The following is a 22,422-nucleotide window of genomic DNA, read 5'->3' on the forward strand; positions in this document are numbered from 1 at the left end:
GGGGGGGGGGGTCCAGTAAAAAGATAAAGGTGGATAATGAGCGAGAGAGGACACAAAATGAGGGCAGCATAATGGGAGAATAGAGAAGAGGACAATTTGAGAGGAGACGATATTAGAAAACACAATATATTCGTCCCATATTTTTGGAATATCTCTATTTTTCATTGCCATGGTAGGCACTCAGACTATTCTATGTGCGTGGAATTCCTGCACAAACTGATTCAGCTTAATAGGATATTGATTGGGCATGGCTAGACACATCAACGTTTGATTAAGAATCAGGGTTACTCTACCAAATATATTAGATTGGTGAACCTCAATCGCAAAGATTGTTTCAGTTTTTTAAATATGTAAACTTGTTTATCTCATGTTATTTGACTTGTAATGAGATGTTTTATATTTGAACAGCTTTTATTTTCTCCAAATAAGTGTCCTGAACAATATTTTCAGTGTTTAACAATACTGCCTGGATTTCCCCATGTAATAGTAATTAAGGCTTAACAGCATTTTCTTAATTGACATATTAAAATGAAAATGATTAATTAGGGACGTGTTTACTGAACAAGCAGGCAGATATCTGGATTAGATACTGGCAAGTCGAGCCATTTCTTTTTATAGCTCAAAATTGAGGGGGAGTGTAACTCAACGTAATAATTGTCGATAATGTAACAATTTAAATTTATTAAAAGCTCATAATGTAAGAATCAGCCAATAATTTCTGAAAACCATGAGCACATAATGTAATAACATTTTTATGCATGATGTAAAAAGTTATTACATTTGGACAAATGGGAACCCTGTAAACCGACAATGCTCAATTTAATATACTTGCATGTGAATTGATTTGTCTTTACATAATGATTCCAGTTACTGTAATACAGGGATCAATTAGTCTCACACCAGCACACAGAAAAACAAGGCACATGCACGGGATACGAGCACATAGAACTGTATCTTTGAGCAGAAAGCACTTCTGCTTTGGAGGCAGTGATGGAACAGACAGTGGCTGATGTCTTCGTTCCTTTGATTTGTCATTTTGAATACTGCCCATGACCTTTGACTCGCTGTTTGGTTTGATCACTGACACAGCCAACTCTGTGACCCAAACTGGCAGCTATAAGTTATAACTTGAGTTGTTGTTGATATCGGGGCTGTGCACAGTAATACCTCAGCGGTAGAACAGGGTCGTCCTTTCAATCAGAGGATCAGCGGTTCGATCCTCGGCTCCGCTAGTCCATGTCGATGTGTCCTTGGGCAAGACACTTAACCTGTGGTGTGTGAATGGTTGTGAGATCGATAGAGATCTTAGCTCGCTTGCTTTTCATGGTTGTAAATATCATTTACGGCTGTAATCTGCTGATTTTGAGTGGTTATTGTGAATGCTCTGATAAATAAATGTAAATAAAAAATGCTTTGTTTGTGATGACAGTTTGGTTTGAATAGCAAGCACCTAGACTTGTTCAGTGTGCTCCAGGCACTATGGATTTTTGATTTTTTTTTTTCCCGTGACTTTTTCTCTGCCCCTTATCTGCTGGATATCAGTCAGAAACTCCTATGCATGCACACTTTGACTCAAATACACTCAATAAATAGTTTTCTTACATTATGTGCTAATTTTTACTTGGGTGCGTGCGATGCATCTCTCAGTACATGCAGTAGTTTGAGTTATAGTCATGTGCAAAAGTGGGACTTACCAGAAACAAACACATTTAAAACAATAAATACAACAAAGGGGGATTTTCAGATGGGGATTTTATCATGCCAACGTGTCTCCTGGCCTCCCTCACTTGCGTCTCTTCCTCACGTCTTCGCTTCTCACAGCGAGGATGGGAGAGAAGGATGCGAGGATGGGAGGAGCCGAAGTTGCCAAATGAGAAACCCTTGGTTCTATAGCGCCAGTCTTAAGCAACGTGTCACACAAGGTGCGGAATTTATGTCACGCCACCTGATAAAAGACGTTTGCATAGGATACACCTGTGTTTCCTCCATAGGTATAAAACCGATGATGTGACATAATCATGGGATCACTGTCCGCCATCTTACCTGGGTATTGTTTATGGTTGTCAGCTGTTCAGCACCTAATTGCTTTACCAAAAGGACCAAAGAGATCAGGGAGGCTGGTATCACTTTCCTCAAGTCAGTATAGAGTAGATGAGAGATTTATTTTTTAAATAGGGGTCAATAAAACAACAAAAAGTTAGTGAACTTAAACGTTAGCTACCAAGTAATGGACCAGCGGAGTTCTAAGTTATTGCTAAACTAGAAGCTTATCGCTTCTAAATCCCATTTCATAATATCCCAAGCAAGCTGGCAACATTACAGTCCACAAAAAGTGAAGCCCAGGCAAATCAACACAACAATTGTTTAACCACTTCCTTGACAGCAACACAAAACAACCAATCACACAATCAGCCAACACTGTTATTCAAGGCCAAGAGGTCGCACAACGTTTCCTCCTTGAATCCTGCAATCAATCATCATATAACACTTGTTGTCCGTTTACAGGATTTTACTTTTCAGTAATGCAGATAAAAACAATCCATGTCTTGACTATTGGGTAAAGACGTTGAGTCGGAGAAAGGAGATTTATACTTTAGAAGCTCAGGTCAGGCTTGCAATTTTGCTAAATTCCTGTGATTTTTCCACATTATCATTGTAAAGTTAATGTCCATAATTATACCATGTGAATGAAAGGCAATCACGAAGAGTCCATCAGGAGTTCTGCTGAAGAAATTAACCCTTACTTTATCACTAAACAACTCCTCATTTACAGTTAGGAAGGCACTTCAACCTCTCCTCTCATCATCGGGAAGTGCCTCAATTTATGATATTACTATATTCATTTGATTAGAGCGATTTTTTTCTCTTGTGTATCTGATTGTAATTGGCTGCCTATGGGCCATAATTCTGAATCCATTCAGGATTTCTTAATTAAATATATTGCTTTTACAGTACGTTAGCCATTAAGAAGACCAAAGACAGTTCTTGCATATTAAGTTCAGGCAAAATTGAAAAAATGTAAATCATTCATTATCTTAAAAATGAAATTATTGTCTGAAATATAAATGCACAATTATGAAATTCACCCAGAATGGGTTTTTTCTTTTCAGTCTCGGCAGACACAGATGTCTTACACTCCTTGAATAAAAAACAGTATTGGTGTTTAGGTAGAGAAATACAAGGATTATAAAGACAACACATTACATTACATTACAACACAAGCTTCTTTAACCAATGGTTCCAATAACAGCAAGTTTAAAACTGAACCCAGGTTAAATGGCCGCCATATGGTTCCATCCCAGAATGGCACGTCATTAGAAGATGTCTCATCTACTGTTTTATATGGTTTCCTCGCTCTAAGCTCTTCCAGAAGCCTCCTCGCTCCTCAAGATGCATTTGAGGTATTGGAAGATCTTCCATGATGGTGGAGGGTGAACGATTACAGAAGCAAGAGTTAGAATAATGAAAAGCACGCTGAGCGAGCACAGGAGCCAGCATTATATAGCTCAAAGGTCCAGGTGAGCCTCATCAGCTGACGACCCTCCCATGTCAGCCAACAAGCCTGCTTAGGATGGCCAAGACTTGTCTTCAAGACAGTGGGAGGGGTGTCACACCTGTCACCTGAGGTTCCTGTCCCGTCAGAGTGTCAGTATGACAGCAGACTACACTCCCAGATTTGTATCCTCTTTGCGCGTTGTTTGCTTCATTTCTCTCTGACACATGACATGTGCACGCACAGATCCACACTTTCGTGGACATTGTGACACTTTTTGTTTGATCTGTCATATCATATTGCTCGGCTCTCTCTGGTTCAACTGCACCCACAGTCACTTGCGTTGATGGAGTTGAACTCGGCAGCTCGGTGTAAATCATCCAGACATTGGATCAAGAGACAAATCATGGAGAGAGTCGGAAAGAGGACATGGTAGTGAAGAGCTCTTGTCCAAATGTAGCCTGAAGGTTATTCTTGCCGCTTCTCAAGTTTATTAAATTATGCAATGTAATATTAGGTGACAGGCAAATATGTGCTAGTAAGGTTTTTCAGTACGTGGAATATACACTTAGAGTACTTGGAGTGATTTTTTGTAACTCAGTTCCTGCATGTGTGCCGATACCGACCAAAGAATGAAGAGAAGCTTTTACAAACTTATTTTAATTTGTTCAACATTTCTCTTCCTTTAACACTACTAAACATAGATTCTCAGATCAAAACACATCGAGCTGAGCCCTACAACAGCTGAGATGGAAGATAAAACAATAGGGAAACACTAAACATAATGTGAGACTGAAATCCAACACATTCCTTGGGGAAAAAAAAGAAAAGATATTGTGTCAGTCTGTGGGTGTGAGTGTTTATGTGACACACTACCTGACCCGTTTCCCATGCGCTCACCTTCTGCAGACAGCTTGACACAGGAATAATGTGGTCATGTGGATCGGTGTACAAGGGTCCCACGTGGCTTGGTCCTATGTTTGGAAATGTAGGCAGTTGAACACAAGAGGCACACGATTGGATTGCATTGGCAATTTGCAGTATAGCATTATTCCTCAAGTGTTAAATTAGTGTTGCTAGTAGTACATAGTTTAAGATGCACTTTAAGGGGGGTGTCAAAGACCACTGGGAGTCTTTCTAATTATTATCTTATCTAATTATGCGGTAATTCAGTAATCACATCTGAATGATTATATCCACCGTGGTTGCAGGAGAAGTTTTCATAGACTACTGTCTCCATAATGTACCTTATTTTTCAGAAACACCTCTAGTAGCAGTAATAGCAGTTATATAGCTAAACTGATTAGATTAACTCGTCTGAATTATCGCCACTTTACAAAACACAACTGCATTATATGCTTTTTCTAATTCAGTTAGTCATTGCTAGCCAGTTGTTAAGTGCTTAAAATTATATATATATATATATATATATATACAGTATATATATATATATATATATATATATATATATTAAGTCCTGTAGTTATGTAGATGAAGCTGAACATCATACAATGGAATATGTGTGTGTTTGCTCTTGGTCTAGAAGAGATGCTAAGACTTTCTTTGTTCATTGTTTTCATGTGATCATATGTAACATATTACAGACGTGTATAGATCTCTCTTTCTCTCTCTCTCTCTCTGTCTCAGGCTGACCAGTTGATGTTTGCTATGCACTTTGTGAAAGGCATGTACCCCAAACTCTTCCAGGAGAGTGTGAGTATCTTTGTAGATTATAGTATCTGCATATTAAGGATTGCATACATACTAATTTCAGTGAAAAATTAAATATAGCTAATTCCAGTTGCCAAATGTTAACACTACTCTTTTCTGTAGGAATGGGATGTATTCACTGGATCCATTGTAGGAGAAATGTTTAAGAAAGAGGTAAGAGAGCAGCTTTTTTTCGGAGAAAACACAGTGCTATTTCTGTACTTACACCTCTCCTTTCTCGGCAGGAGTTCCCTTCTTGGATTGATCAGGAGAGGCAAGGGGCAGTGGCCATTTTGAAAGTAAATGCAATAATTTACACACTGACATACTCAAACTCACACACTCAACTCAAAATGTGTACATTATTACACCTTCAGCATATGCAATTATTTATTTATTATATTATTATTTTAGACATCTAAAAAAATAATAGCTTATTGTGACATGAATAGAAGGGCAGTGAAGCCTTAAAGTCCTTACTGAGCTTAAGATTGGATATTTATCTCACATTATTTCTCGACCAGTCTTTCACCCTTTTAACTTTTGCCGTCTCTCTTTCACAGACTACATTCCCAGCCCTCTACCAGTCCCTGTGTTTGAGTGACTCAGACCTTTGGCTGTCCTTCTCGCAGACCTCGCAGTGTGAACAGGAAATCCCATCCTCAATTGCCAAGAAGATTTCTCCCTTCCAGCAGGTCAGCTTTCAATCAAAAAAACACTAATTTCGTCAGCCAAATGGAACAAGGTATCATCATTTTTCAGTGTGTCAAAAGTCTACACACACACAGTTGGGTTTTTTCCTCAGTTTATTTGATTGTTTCTCAGCAAAATCTGTTGTAAAATGAGTCTATGGGTCAGGGAAGAGCTGATAATGCTTTAGTGCAGATAGCGCCACCATTTATCAATCACATTTAATGTAACCTTGCTCTTCTATGAAACATAGAAACAAGATTACTTTTTCCCCAGAGTTATTATACTCAAAATGAGACTACAGTATAGTGCACACCAATGTCTGCCTCAACAGATTGTCTGCTTTTTTATATTGTTGCAAAACTGTTTTTGATTAACACTCCACCTTAGTTTGAATTTTGTTCATTTATATGCCAAATTTGCCAAATTTGTATCCTATATTCCATAAACTTGCATAACTCTTCAACACATTGTGCATTTGCAACTCATTTAATGGTAGTGAATGATAACCTATAGACCATTTCACAGATGTAAACATAAACGTTCCAAATGTGTCCCAGTTTATATCACTAAAGTCAAGTATACACACTTGACTGTCACAGCAATTGACCTCATCTTTTACTTTGTGTTTTGTGTTCTTAAAAAAATATCCAAAACATCTAGAAACCTCAGTGAATATGATTATGATTATGTATCTAAATTATGTCATTTCCTTTTGGATATATAACATTTCTGTCTATAAGGTTTTAATGGATGGCTGTGGTTTTTTTCATCCTGTTTTTGCCTTTCCAGCTGTTATTGGTTCAGGCAGTCAGACCAGACCGACTTCAGAGTGCCATGGCAGCATTTGCCACCCAGGCCCTGGGTAAGTGTTTTCATATTTTTATTATTATTTTGGCTGGAGTTAAGCTCAGGACCGTTCTACTGACATGGACCAGAATACACATAAAAAAATGATTTATTATTCACAATTTCCCACTGAACAGCCACAACAAATAAATCACATTCACGGCATAATCACGCTGCACTAGACACCTAACTGCTCTGGAAATGGGTCTCGTCTTTATTGATATTTTTACAAGGTTTCTCTTCCTTCCTTATTTGGTCTCAGACCCCATATATGTGTATCACATGAATGAATTACACACATTTTATTTGTATGCACACCTTTTAAAGTGTATTGCAGATGTTGAAGGAAACCAACCAAGACACAAACTGATGCTCTGCTCTGTACAAAGCAAGTTGCTGAAAAATGTGAACAACATGACTTGTTTTGTTCTGATAAAGGTTCAGTAAATATTTGCCCTTCTGAATTTGAATGTGATTACTCTGAATAATGAGCTGTAATCATCATGACTAGATCCTCATTTACTGCTTTTGATAAACGACTTTACTTCTGCACTCATTCAGCTCGATAGAAAAATGTTTTGTTTTTCACAAGCACCTTCTGCCTTCACACTCCACTCAAGCAAAATCTTCCCAAACAGAGCTTTTATGTTGGATCTCGCCATACTTGTCCACTTCATGACAATGGTGTCATTTTTTTTTTTTACCCGATAGTCCTCTCCCTCTCTTCTCTTAATGTGTTTTTCAACACTGTGAGTTGTCACTTACCTTGAGTAAATGCTACAAAAACAAACACATTCACATACTTCACTCAGTCTGTTCTCTTTTCTCATTGTCTCTCTCCACCACTGACACAAACATCCACACACACACACACACACACACACACACAGTAATAATGTTGCTAGAGAGTTAGTATATTGTGCCTAATGAACCCATTCATTCAGTCCAGATAATCCTAATGGCGTATTGTGTGTCTGCTTCTGACTGCACTATCTTGGACGCTGCTAATTGATGTCAGATGAAACTGATATGCAGGTGTTGATGCATGTGTATGAAACTCATTTTTAGTTGCGTGTGCTGTGTGACAAAACACACTAATTGACTTCTGATGGTTTTAGGTTTATAGGTTCAGCTTTTATTAGCTATATAGTATTGTTTTTTTGTCTGAACAAGAGCATGTACATTCATCTGTCCATCAATATCAGTGTGTGTGTGTGTGTGTGTGTGTGTGTGTGTGTGTGTTCAGCAGTTTTTGAGCTGCTTACAATCCAGTTATTCACTAATGCCAAAAGTAATTTTCCAGACAATTAAGCTTGCAAGTTCAAAAATATACAGAACATCTTATTTGGAAATTTACTAAATAAAATCATGTGCAAAAAATGTACAACACAAGACCTAAATTCTGTGTTGTCCAAATGTTAGACCTAAGTCTGCCTCTTTGATCATCTTGGTCATTCTATTAAAATGTAATAAAATATTGACCTTTATAACAGCTTACATAACACAGCATTTATAATATATATTAAGGTTTCAGTTTAAGTTAATACAATTTAGTATTTTGAAGACAAAAACACACTATCTCCTTTATTCTCTGGTCCTGCACCTGCTTTTTCAGTCATACACTACCAAATGCACACATGCATTTTAAAAAGCCTTACTGGGTGTGTTAACCTTGGGGAAATGATGTGCTTTGGATGTCAGCATCTTTGTCATATGAATATTCATTAGGAATGAACAATAACTCAAGGCCAAACATTACTTATTTAAATGAGAAAACACCCCCCAAAATATAATTTACATTTTGCTCTTCCAATTGCTTTTGACAGTGAAGTAAAACTGTATGAATTTATGATGTCATCAGCTAACAGTGGCCCAGTGATATTGAGTCTTTTTGTAGGCTACAACCAAATAAGTTTTTCTTAAATATTCAGGTAATAGCTCTTAACCTTCTGTACCCTAGCCCTATTTTTAGGCCTCAGCTCGAAAATAGCATACCCATACGATAATGAGTGTAGCGTTGCAATTGTAAGGGCTATTTTAATACTTTTGGTATTAAAATAACCCAAACACTTGTGAGATGTGTTGATATGTGTAAATATCAGTATATATGTTACTGGTTAAGAGTAAATTAAGATGGCACACAGCAAAAATTTAAAATTAAATTTTCGCCTGGAAAAAAAAAGCAATTTCAGGATATTTTTTTTTTAGAAATCATTTAGATCCAAGCTTTCAAGCTCTCCCAGATCATAGAAACAATATAGCCACATCCCAGTAAAATCACTATTGGTGCTGTTATAGGGACCCGGTATTGGTTCTATTGATCATTTTCTATGGAGAATCTTCAGGATGTGTCTGTAGTTGACTTTTTCACAAAATGATTCACTCTGTTGATCTACATTCATTATATGTAGATCATTTTAATAAAACGCCAGCCACGTGTAAGGCTCAAACTCATAACCTTCATATTATGATACTGACACACTGCCTGATTAGGTTTAAAAATCGTGATTTAAAACTGTGGAGTAACTTGATTAGTTACAAGGTAGGAATATACCAATGATCTTATTATGTTTCATTTTTGACTGAATGAGCTTAACTAAATGTCCTTATATTTGCTTGTTGCACAACTTTCAAACGCCTACTATAACATTATCTGTATATTTGTGTTCTAATGCAGGTGTACATGCACTCTACTTTATTTTAAATCACCTGTCCAATCTGAGGCTAGAACTCACATCCTTCAGATTATGACACTGACGCGCTGTCTACTGCACCAACAAGGCCCCGGCAACTCACTCAGTCATGGAAAAAAACTCATAGAAAAACATTCTGCACAGCAAATTACTCACACAAAGGCTATAATCAGAGTCTATCTATAAGAATGAGCGCAGTCACCCTACGGAGAAAACAAATTGAGTCTATTTCTTTCGGTCACTACCTTAATGTCATGAACATAATCGAGTGTTGGAACTTAGATTGATGGAAAGCTTCTCCTTGCTGCTCAGATCCCTCTTCACCACAATGGTCCGATACATCGCCTGGATTATTGCTTACGTTGCACCAAATCCACCTGTTGATCTCAGGTTGTATTTTGTCCTCATTCTTGAATAAGATCTTGAGTTACTTAAATGCCTTCATTTGTGGAAGCGAGCAATCCACCGTTTTCCAGCAGAGGACCATGACTGGCTAGTTGTTGACTTGCCAAACGCCACAGTTCATGCTGAAGCTAATGGTCTGATAAAGCCAAAATAATTGCATCATCTGCAAAGAGCAGAGAAACAATTCTGAGGTCCTCAAAGGGACAGTCTCCTCCCCCCAGCTGCACCTCTAGATCTTTTCTATTAAAATGACACTGGTGACAAGGGACAACGCTGGCAGAGCCAAACGCCCACTGGAAGCGTGTTTGACTTCTTGCCAAGAATATGGACATAGCTCTCACTAGAATATAGATTACTGTGGAAAATATAAAACAGAAATATATACATGAATACAAATGCAAACTGTGCAAAAGCTAATATAGCCAGTAACTGACTGACAGTCCTGCAGCCTAAAGACAGAATGCAGGGGACATTCCCTTAACGTTAGTCATCAACAGGCAGGTTAGTTTGTCAGATGTGTTACCGTTAAATTAACTTGACATTAGCAACGCTAGGCTGAACTTAGGAAGTCTCAAAATTGCTATTAGAAAGCAGGCTGTAATGTAATTGTGTACAGTGATAGGTAAGGTAACGTTAGCTGGAGACGTTAGCTGGAGACGTTAGCTTGAGACGCTAGCTAGAGACTTTAGCTAGAGACGTTAGCTAGAGACTTTAGCTTGTCGTTAGTAAAAAGTGACGCGTCATTCATTCAAATATTGATAAATCTCAAATAATTGGTATTGACAATAGCTACAAAGGATTGACTTCCTTTCGCAATGCCGGAAAGAAGACAATCCCAGTTTGACCGTTTGTCATCCACCGCGCATCTCTGTGAGCTCGAAGACGGCAATTGGTCAATTCTTGGTCGTGATACGAGTGCTGATTGGCCGCAGCGAACAATTATTGTTAGATTTGTGGTAGCAGACAGAAAGGTGACAACCAAGAATGAGCTTGACTTATGAGTGGCAGGGAGACCATGAAAGACCTTTAAATCGTGGGAAAAGCCTAAATTAATAACAATCCAGTCTGAATACTCGATTGCATCTGCACACTGAAATACTCACACAAAGGCTATCATCAACCCTAGATGCTTTGTGTCATGACTCAGCTCTACAGCCACGATAAAAGATGGGGAGCGTAGGTTGAAGGATACACAAGACTAAGAATTGGTAACTACAGCAAAAGAAATGATAATACAGTGCATGTGGTAGTCAGTCAGTTTAGTCAGTGGTGAAAGTGTGTGCATGGATGAGGGAGAGGTATGGTGTGAGACTAACGCTGGACAGAGTAAAACAAACAAAGATGAGCAGGAGAGATCCTAGACTGAGAGCAACTCACAGATGCACAACCAATAATTAACCAACAACTAATTTTCCATTCTTAAATCACATAATTGGTACATTACTTTTGACAGCAAGGCGTTTGTGTTTCCACTATTCTTTATTGTTGTGAGGTGATACGTTTTCACGAGAGTTTTATTATTTTGATTTTGACACCAGCAGTACGTTTTTCATTCTTATGCAAATCTCTTGACACTAAATGATAACAAATAAACTATGCCTTTTCAAGTTCAGTCAATTTGTACACAAATGGTACTTTGCCTCTGTCAGCATTTATCCTCTGGATGTCTTGGATACCTCTACCAAGTTTCATGACAATCGATTAAATAGCCAAAGCAGTTTTCTAGTAAGTAAAAAAATGCAATCCTCACATTGGTGCTAGAAGTTAAGTCAAGGGTTCACCAAAGCTAGTAATCTGAATCCCCTGGGAGCCATTCATGTTTCTACTGAATTCCAAGGCAAACGATGCAAGATTGCCATGCCGCTAGTGTGGTTGAAAACTGCTTTTGACAGCATGTTATTAGGAGATTCATTTTCTGAAAATACCTAACCAAGTCCGACCTGAAAAATAAGTAGCGATGTCACAGTGGCAACTATACCTTAACTTGTTTTCTTTGAACTAAATCCACTCTAGCATTGTTTCACAAGTGGTTTCAATATGATATTCAAAAGAGCCCCAGCAGAAAAGAAGTGGTGACAAAAAGGATGGACGGGAGAAGATATAGACGGAGAGGGAGAGAGCATTTTGATGAGCCAGAATACTCTGACTGCCTTGCTTCCTACTGATAGCAAAAGCTCTATTGACTGAAACGAAGTGTCAGCTGTTGTGCAGCTGCTCCATAGTTCTAATAATAACCCTGGCTCATTGAGGGGGCGCACTCCAGCCCCTGTGGGTGCCTATCTGTATATCAGTGTTTGTGGGTGTCCATCTTTGAAGGTGAGTATTATATGTGCACCACATTGACTGTGCAGCAACTTGAGTCTCCATAGACTCAAACTCACAACTTTCAGATCACGAGACTGACAAGTTGCCTACTGCACCAACGAGGCCATGAGAGCTTTTGTCTAATATTTGAAAAGTAAAAGAGTAACCATTTAGGATGACACTCCAGCCTTTGTGAGTGTCGAACAGCTCATCTCTCTTAGCTCTACTATTCTTTAAAACTCAGTTTTTCTATTTGAGCTAATTCCCCGAAAGCACACGTGTCACTTTTTTGTCTCTTCTCATTTGTCTGTGGGCAGTTCTAATACATCACACAAATAAAGCAGTCACTTACACCATCTTGATAAAGAGATAGTCCTCACACGCCTTGAACGCCAAGTGAACCCATTGATTGAAGGTGTAATGTGTGAATGTGCATGACGTGGGGGAGAGTGTGTGTCTGAATGAGAGAACGAGAGAGAGAGAGAGAGAGACATACAGATAAAAAAAGAACAGGAGAGAAGAAGATTTTGTGTGTATGTGTATGTGTTTTTGGCAGCAAATCAGTATGCTAATGAGGCATGGTCTGTAATCCTCTTACAGCTAATCTGACTCAATCCCTCCAGTCCAGGCCTGGGCACTGCTCACGCACACAGGCATGCCTGGGTGAACACACACACACACACACACACACACACACACTTGTGCTCGCTCACTGGCATGCTCTCTCTACTTTTAAAAAATACGAACCCTTCTTTCACATACACATAAAAAGCACCTCTCCGTGTCTTTCCGTTATTTTTCATATCAATCAACCAGACGACGACGACCTTTTTTTAGTTTTAACAATCAATATGCAGATGTGTCCGGTCAGTTTCTGTAATGTCAAGTGCTCATTAATTCTTAGCCATTCGGCATTTTCTCCACTAATCAGTGTTCAACCATAGGGAGCCTACAGCATCTTCTTTTCGTAGGCTCCTCTTTGCCCTGATTGTGGGTCATAAAAGCCAAGGTGAACTTTGCTATTCACAGACTCAGGATGCTGGTCTGCAGCAGGAATACTGATTACCTGCCCATGTCAAAGGTAGACGTGTATGTGTTCGTGCACGCACGCGCATGTTCTGTAAATGCAACCTTTTTTGTAGTCAAAACAGTTCGAGCCATGTGGTCAGATGACTGTTTTTCTTAGTGTTACCATGGTGACGCAGCAAAAAGGTCGCTCTGAGATGTTCTCAACCAAGACCTTGTGCGCGCGCACGTACGTGTACTTCTAGTGCAGCAGATTTAATTTGGCAGCAGACACTAAAAGAATTTTTGTCTCAACCAAAAAAGCACTGTGCGTGTGTGTGCGCGCATGTGTGTTTGTCTGAAAGAGATATCTGCTGATACATGTGTGAATAACATCACTGTGGAATTTCCAACAAAGCCACTCACACACTGTGTGAGCCTGTATCGCTGCTTGTGTATCACTATTAACCCATATCTGATATATCATTCATTACATTACAGCAGGATTAGAGCCTAATGCTCAGTGAGGAAACACACTCACACACATGCAGACATACACATGCACTTAGGCGCATACACAAAGAGCCTGGCTTCTCGACGCCAGGGGGCTGACAAGGTATTCTTCTGCTGTGTGTGGTGAATACTGCTGCATACCTAGCACTCAGTATGCACGGCACATCACGCGCCTAATCTCTCTCTCCCTCGGTCTCTTCCTCTTGTGCCCTCTCAGTCTTTCTTCATCAACGCCTCCCTTCTGCTCTCCCTCTTCTTCTACTTTTTTTTTTCCCTTTTCCCCCAGCCTCCCTTCCCAATCATTCCCCTTTAGGCACTGTCTATCCCTCCCCGTTCATGCCCTCCCTCTGTCATTTTTTTTCCGCTTCCTTTATCTGCCACGCTTGTGTCTCCGTCTTTGCAATCTACCCTCACTTAATGCTCCTTTGCTGCTACATACTGTCATTTACAGCCACTTCTTGTTTCCTGCTCTTTCTTGCGTATTCTCTGTCCCTCCTGGTGTACCGTCTCAGTGCAGTATATCCAGTCACTTTGAGTTTGAGTAACATATCAACGTTAAATTGCAATGTCGAAACACTCTCTCACAGATCTGTCATTGACACCCTTCCTTCATTTTCCGTCTCTCTCCACTCTTCTCTGCAGGTATGAAAGAGCTCTCTCCCCCTCCTCTGAACCTGCGGCGTCTCTACGCTGAGACATTGGAATGGGAGCCGGTGTTGATCATCATCTCTCCAGGGGCAGACCCGTCCCAGGAGCTTGCAGAACTAGCAGCAGAAACTATTGGCAGGGACAACTTTTATGAGGTAAAGACTAACGAGATGAAATGGGGAAAGTAATAGCAATTTAACAAATGCTATGAAATGTTTTCAACAGAATACCAAGATCAGATAGTCTATTGTAAATCTGAATTCTAAAAATGAGAGTCGTACAGCTTGTTGAATGTCGTATTGAAACACAGTTTTGAGGCATAGCTCTTGCTAATGTTCTGCCAATGGAGTTCATCCATTGTAATATATTTCAAGACAGCAAGACGCCTGAGAAAACTGCCCCTTGTGGTTAATACAACTATTCAAGAGTAGTGTGTGTGCAGTCAAAGCGTTATACACAGTAGCCACAGTGCCATATAACACTGTCCCCCTCCACTGTCTTAAAACAACTACAACACATCCATGAGTCATATATTAGCGTGACATGTTCCTTCATTATAGTTTGAGTTGTATTTTTAAATGGCTTTGAAAAGACCTCTTGCCAAAGAATAATCAGTCAAACTGAATGAATGTTTTTTTACAACTTATATAATATATTCTATTCTGGTCTCTATGTTGATATAGGTTTTTCTTTTTAAGTAGGCGACTCCTCCCACAATCAGCTCACAATTGTAAGGCTCAAAATGATTTAATCATATGGATTCTATGTGTTTTATCCAAGAATATTTAGACCATTTCCACTGTAACTACCACTAACTGTGTATACAAGCAAACCCATATATGGGGCACTAAAGCCATACACGCTATTTCCTCTAGTATTGGTGCTGCATATAACATTATTCTAAGTAAAATCAGTTACATATACATATAAATCCGATTAGCTATGAGTTACTAGCCTCTATGTTGGAACTCCATTGATAGAAATCAGATTGGGAATCCCTCTTTGCAAGTATTTCAATGTTTGAAAGATGAATTCAAATATGAAATCAGATTATCTGTCCACTTACTTCTGAGAAATTACATTGAAGAATAAAATGTTCCACCCCACTGCTTCTCTCTCCACCTACCTCCCCCACCCTGTGTGTCTAGATCTCCATGGGTCAGGGTCAGGCTGATGTGGCCTTAGCTACACTCAGAGAATCTTCCCACAATGGAGACTGGCTTTGCCTGAAAAACCTTCACCTTGTCACTACATGGCTACCGCTCCTGGAAAAAGTAGGCACTCTGTGTGTGTGTGTGTGTGTGTGTGTGTGTGTGTGTGTGTGTGTGTGTGTGTGTGTGTGTGTGTGTGTGTGTGTGTGACTGATATTTTTCTGCAGTTTGTGCTTTTCAGCTGAGAGGGGATGTGTATAATATTCTGCTATCTCTAATTATTGAATAATAGGACCTGACAAGGACCCCTATTTATCAATTCAGGGCGAGAGTGATCAAATGAATCAAATGTTTGGATAGAAGGATTGCATTACTGTAAGATGCATTGTGTCATCATTTACTGTAAAATGATTTTAAACTGCAGCCCCATTTGTGCAAAGCCAGGTGTGCATCAGGGGCCGTGGTTGGGGAAAGGCAAATCACAAGAGATAAACAAAATATTATGTTCAACATGCAGTTCAAATGCATGATGCAATGAGCCAGCAAGGGGATTATAATGAGTCAAACACTAATATGATAAATACATCATAAGACTTCCAAAGTAAGAAAGGGTCAAATAAACCGCCAGTGTAAAAGTTCCTGAAAATAAATTACAGAAAAATGCCCAGTGAAATGAGTTCAGTGAAACAACCACTTTTTCACATCATCAGTTTTGGGTTTGGGGTCAGGTTAGGACAGTGGAGTGGCTTGTCAGTGTTTATCTATAATATTACAACACTGCTACACACACACACACACACACACACACACACACACACACACACACACACACACACACACACACACACACAGGAACACAAGGACACATTCTGGTGGCTGGCCAGATTTCCATATCTAAAATTACCTTCTGTCCTTTGCCTGCACATACACAATTTGCTTTCTACCTGTCGGCCCATATTAGTCTCTGTTGTTTGTTATTGTGGTTGTGTTGTTTCCATGCATGTTGTTTATTTGTCTGTCTCTTTATATGTGTGTTTGTATCGTGCTTGCTTTACGGCACACATCTGTGTGTGTGTGTGTGTGTGTGTGTGTGTGTGTGTGTGTGTGTGTGTGTGTGTGTGTGTGTGTGTGTGTGTGTGTGTGTGTGTGTGTGTGTGTGTGTGTCATCCATAGTGCCCTTGTTGCTAGTCTTTTATGTTTTTATCATTGTGTATGTGAGCTTGTGTGTCACATTACAGTTAGTGGGTTAACATGTGTCACTTTCTCCGTGTTTATTTGTGTCTGTGTGCGTTTCCTGGGGTTCTGTTTAGTGCTGTGTCTCTGTAGCAGGTCACATCTCACTTGGAGGCACAGTTGTTGGCAGTGATTGGCCTGTGTCCATGTGTGTGCCCTCACCTGTGTGTGAGTGAGTGTGTATGTGTTTTTTTTGTGTGTGTGAGTGCATGTGTGTGCTCCAGGGTTAGCCTGAGATCCTTCCAGTGCAGAGTTGTCGGTGCCCCCGATGTGACTTAAACCAAAGCTTATTAAAGCTCTCCTCTTCTACTTTTGTCCCTCTCCGTTCCACTCACCTTACCTTTCTCTCTGACTAATATGTTATTTTGTATTTTTTCTCTGTTTTTCTGAATTTGTTTCCACCTCTACTATCAGTTTTTAACATTCCTCTTTTTCCCTCTCATAGTGTTTAGCTCTCTTTCTGTCCATCCCTTTTTCTCTCATTGTTTCATCGTCTCGCTCTTTGCCCAGCCACCGATGAAGTAGAGGTCTCAGCAGTCGAGCTTGAAATGAAAAACTAGCTCAACAAGGGGAACGAGCGAGGCAGGGAGCATAGGAAAGAGAGAGAGAAGACACAGTGGATGTAGAAGGAGGGAAGTAGGGAAAGATGGACTGAGCCTCAGTCGGCAGGTGGACATACTATCAAGAGAGGGCTTTGTTTTAGTATATGCCTCTGTTTCTGTAGCTGTGTCCATCTGCTCAGTTTTACTGTATCTCTCAATGTAGTTTCAACTTTTGCCATCTGTCTCTCCCGTCCTATCCTTCATTAAACCAGTTGGTCAGTTAGAGAGAGGAGAAGGAGAGAGGAGAGACAGCGAAGGAGAGCGGTCAGTGTTCATAATTGAAGTTGGCAGTGCAGATGTCCTCTCATCCCTGTCTACTCGTATTCTTCCACTTGCACTGTTTTCTGTCTCTCATGTTTCACATCACCCCCTCCATCAGACTATCCATGACTCTAAATGTGTCTCTGTCTGCCAGTCAGCTTCAAATTATAATAATGACAGATATATTTGCTTCAGAATGCCATCTATTGTCATATAATTAATAGTGTTCATCAAATCATTGTGGTAGGATTGTATCAGGAGTTACTGTATCTTTTAATTCTTATCTCTAGTGTGTAGATACAACTTTCCGTCAGCAACATTTTTTAAGGGTAGAGCCTGTTGAGTTTGAGTATCTCTCTGTGTTTCAGTGGGATGGTTTTCACACGCTGTGAATGTCTGAACAATACGGAGATATTCTAACAAAAAAGGTTTACATTCGCAAAACAGTAGAATAAATGTATGCTCTCTCTCTCCCACTATCTGTCCTATCTCTGTGTCTACACTACTCTTCTTTGTCAATGTGTCTGTCTTGTATCTTCACCCAATAATTTGCTCCATTGGAATTCTGTTTGAAAACACATCGGATACATTTGTGCACACACACACACACACACACACACACACACACACACACACACATATATACACAAACACATATACGTACACTCAATGAGAGACAGCTTGGAGTTTTCTTCAAGATAGTTCCTGTGTTCTGTGACCATGTGTGCTTCCAAAAGAACTAATTTGGTTCCAAATGATGCAGAAACACATTGATTACAATTCAATGTGTGTGTGCATGCTTTCGTGTGAGTACCCAATCAGATGACACAAGACCCTGAGGTGCCAGCATGCTATTTTTAACCACAAGTCTTTGAGAAAGCTAGAAAGAGAGGGGGAAGGAGTGTAAGGGGAGAAGTGAGGCAAAGAAAGCTGGAAATTGAAGCGATGAAGAGACAGAGATGGAGGAGAGAGAAACTAATATATAGAAGTGAGGTGAATGTTTTGTCGTTGAGATAGCGCTCATTGGACCACACTGTATAAATACAGGTTTAGTGAATATACTGTATATCCACATATCTTTACAAAGATAACAATAAGAATGAAAGTTTTGTAAGGGAAGAAAAACAGTTTTTTGGTAATCTACAGCAGTCCACTGATTATTCCAAAGTTATGTAAATGAAAAGGTGCAGTATAAAGTTATTAATCTCCTCTTGCGTGAACTTTGCCGTTAGCACTTTTACCCCACAACAAGAAGGTCCTGTGTTTGAATTCAATCCAGCTGGCTTGGACTTTATTCATATACTGGGATAGACTCCAGCCCTTTGCAACTTTAAACAAGATAATCATCTTAGAAAATGGATGATGCAGTGATGCATGATACAGCATCTGGACAATGTGTGCAATCAAAAGCTCAAGTCTTCCCTAATTGTTCCAATTTATTTATTTATTTATTTAAATTAAATTTTTCGAAATACAGTATATTTGTGTGTATAAGGGGGATTGAAAAACCTCGCTAAGAGTACTATCTACAGCCAGATACTACTCCACAAGTAGTCTGGCCTCATGTTACTCTCCTGTGGTGATGTGTACAATGTTTCTAATGTGTGTGCTGTCCTTCCTCCACAGGAGTTAAATGTGCTACGTCCCAAACCTGGCTTCCGTCTGTGGCTGACGGCTGAAGTTCACCCCAGATTTCCTCCCATATTGCTGCAGTCCAGCCTCAAGATCACTTACGAGGTGCTCAGACGCACACATTCACCACCACACACGTACAGTAGCTCACAATGAAGTTTAGTGTTGGGTGGCGTTGATTTATATGTTTGTTTGAAATGTCATGTGAAGTCATGGCACTGTGTATGTCCTTTTACCTTAAATATGGATATGGCAGCTTTCTAGTCTTCGACCACTGAAAGCGCTTTAACACTACATGTTATTAACCCCTTCACACCCAGTCATACATCCGTAGCATGCAAGGTGCCACCTGCCCATCAGGCTTAATTAACCATTCACAGCCACTCAAACAGCGTAGGCACAGCCTTTGGGAGCTATTGAAAGAAGACCCGCTTTTATCTCTGAGCCACTGCCTATATAATGGCTACCGACGCAATGCAGCCACATATACAGTATACAGTGCATTGGTAAGGAGAAGAAGAAGCCTGCAGCTTATGTGTAAGTCATGCGTGTTTAAGTGCTCAGTGTGCTTCTGTTGAGAGTTGTGCACAAGGGGTTTGCTGCTTAGGCAGCCAAGCATGCTGCATGCTCAGTCTTTCTGTCCGTCTGTCTGTCTTTCTTTTTTTCTCTCTCAGACACACTCGCGCTCTTTCATGGAAAAACCTATTGACATACTTTATATGCATGAACATACATTCTGAAAACATCCCCCAGAGAAGTTACTGTAATATATTATTTCTGGCTTCAGGATGAGTGTCAGAGCTAATATGTCAAACCAAAGATAAACAGTTTACATAAGAACTGATGTACATAGATGCCAATGTGATTGTTGTTGGATGCTCCAGAGCTGATCTGCAAGATTGGTCAATGGCCTTTTCATTTGATTCATGTGAGATAAATCTAGTTGTAGTAAAGTTATTATATACTGTACATATGAATTTACAGTATATGACACTGCATGCATGACCCGCTTAATGGATAAAATACAAGCTAATCGCAGTGACTAGCTCCATCACCCAACTCCAAATACTTTACCCCACACTCAACTCCCCTTTGGAGTTTAGTGTTGTCGACCAACAGCTTTAACCTCTCATAGAGCAAATAATAAATGCTAAAAATGTATTTCCAATGAAAATACACAGGACCAGAATGCAGTAGCTTCATGTGAGAATAAAAAGTGACAAACAGTGAAATTAAATTGCTGGTGTCTAAAAGTAGAGCTAACATGTAACTTACTTAAGTGTGAATACAAGTGTAACATGAAGCTTCAGTGATGCACATGGGAAACTGTTCTGCTGCAGCTGAAACAAGTAAAATTCAAAATATGTTTCATCTATTAAAGTTAGTAACACATATAGTGATTTTGCCAACTTTGGTACAATTTAGTAATTTAGTACATATGCGTTACCAACTGTGTTATCAACACCTCCAGATGGAAGTACCAAATGTTCAGCAGAGCTGATAATGTGTGAAATTATGTCAATGTATGCTTATTGTTTTAATTCGAAACAGAGCATAATGTTGCCAGAGGATTCAAATGTACAGAGAGCTGTACAGAGATACAGTATGTGCTGACTCATGTAGAGAATATGCCAACTTAAGTACAGTATAACAGGAACATAGGTGGTGGTAAATATAGGGTGTCCAAAACTGAACAAACAATGTTTTTTTCAGTTTGTTCATAGACTCTTGTTGTAATTCCTAGAGACACTGATGTTGGGCTACAAATTAGTTAAACAGAAGGTTTTCTTTGGGAGTCTTCAGCCCTCTTAATATGATATAAATTCTCTGCCACTTGCTTGGTCAGTGTCTCCATGTTGTCTGACCAATCTAGTGTTTTTTGTAAAATGTCAAATCTTTGCTGGTTAGAACACTAACCGGACTATGAAAGGAAACAACATGACACACATCCCGAATGGATTTCACAGCTTCTTTTCGGTCTAGCCATCCACACATATTTGATGAATCACACTCTCGGTCATGTCGCATCAGTTGTTACCCAGTTCTTACAATTCAGACAAATAGTCTCACAATAATACAAGCTCACATGTTACTATAACATAGATTTTATTTCTTTACATTAGATCCAGCAGTGTCTTTTCTTTGTGCTACCCAGCTAGCCCGTATCATCTTACCATGCAGCACATAGTTTATTGTTTATTAACTGGATCCCATGTTTCTTTGCTTGTATGACAAGACTTTGGTTAGAGCTTGCAATCTGAACTTGCATGAACATGTGACTGTTCCTGGACAGTCTTAATAAACCCTTTCTTCTCCTATCCTTATTTACCTCTGTCTATCTGACCTCCCTTTCCTTTGCCATCTCCAGGCTCCTCCTGGCTTGAAGAAGAATCTACTGAGAACATACGAGTCGTGGACTCCCGAGCAGATCAGTAAAGGTTGGCTCTTCTCTTTCTCCTTGAATAATGTTCTGATGTCAGTTGCCTCAAATTGTCTCTTATTCTAAGCAGCGATGCTAGCTTTTTGAATAATGCTATCATATGAATTTGTGGAGATGTCTCTGCTTTGTGTTTTAAGGAATGAGAATCTTACTGTACATCCTATAATTACGCTAACAACCAAACGCAGCGAATGAGCTGACACTAAGCTTAAAAAATGTGTGCTTTGTTTTAAATTACAGTAAAGGAATAGTTAACAATCACTGCATAATTAGTAGCTCAGGCTACGACAACTGTGAAGAAGTAAATCCCAGCGAGCTTGCAGGTTCAGGGAGAGAAAATGAACAGCAACAATCAACAACAAACCATCCACAGCTGAGCACAGCACGCTTGAATCTCATCTCAGTCCTTTCTGTTGTATTTTGTTTGATGAATAATAAGAGATAACTGCCCTCAAGGTTAATAAAACACAGATACTGATAATCAGAGCTTATTGTAGTAATTTTGGTTATGACATGCTGTTGATTGTTTGTGTCCAGGAGGCATCCTGGCCAGAGCCCAGTCTCTGTTCTGTCTGGCTTGGTTCCATGCTGTCTGCCAAGAGAGGCGCAACTACATACCACAGGTAAAAAACACAAATACCCCAATGTAGAACTGAGTGGTCATACTTCTACAATTTCATCACAGGACAATAAACTCAAATTACTGTAGCATTACAATGCCATTTAAGATAGTCAAAATATGATACATTAAATTTAAATGTTCTACTAGTCTTGGATGCAGAACGAAGACATT

At 39.5% G+C, this 22,422-nt stretch overlaps 1 protein-coding gene across 1 annotated transcript in view; it reads left to right on the plus strand.

Annotated features, from left to right (window-relative positions):
- Positions 1-22,422, plus strand: part of dync2h1 (dynein cytoplasmic 2 heavy chain 1) — a 107,008-nt gene that overhangs the window by 59,868 nt on the left and 24,718 nt on the right. Inside the window, 10 exon segments of the mRNA XM_068709569.1 lie at positions 5,141-5,206; positions 5,327-5,377; positions 5,449-5,502; positions 5,767-5,898; positions 6,686-6,758; positions 14,305-14,465; positions 15,459-15,584; positions 19,184-19,294; positions 21,558-21,627; positions 22,167-22,252. Coding sequence (XP_068565670.1) covers positions 5,141-5,206; positions 5,327-5,377; positions 5,449-5,502; positions 5,767-5,898; positions 6,686-6,758; positions 14,305-14,465; positions 15,459-15,584; positions 19,184-19,294; positions 21,558-21,627; positions 22,167-22,252 — 930 coding nt within the window.

Source organism: Cebidichthys violaceus, unplaced genomic scaffold (genome assembly GCF_023349555.1).
Source record: "Cebidichthys violaceus isolate CVI_PGR_0920_01 unplaced genomic scaffold, fCebVio1.0.p SCAF_1, whole genome shotgun sequence".
Lineage (NCBI taxonomy): Eukaryota > Metazoa > Chordata > Actinopteri > Perciformes > Stichaeidae > Cebidichthys > Cebidichthys violaceus.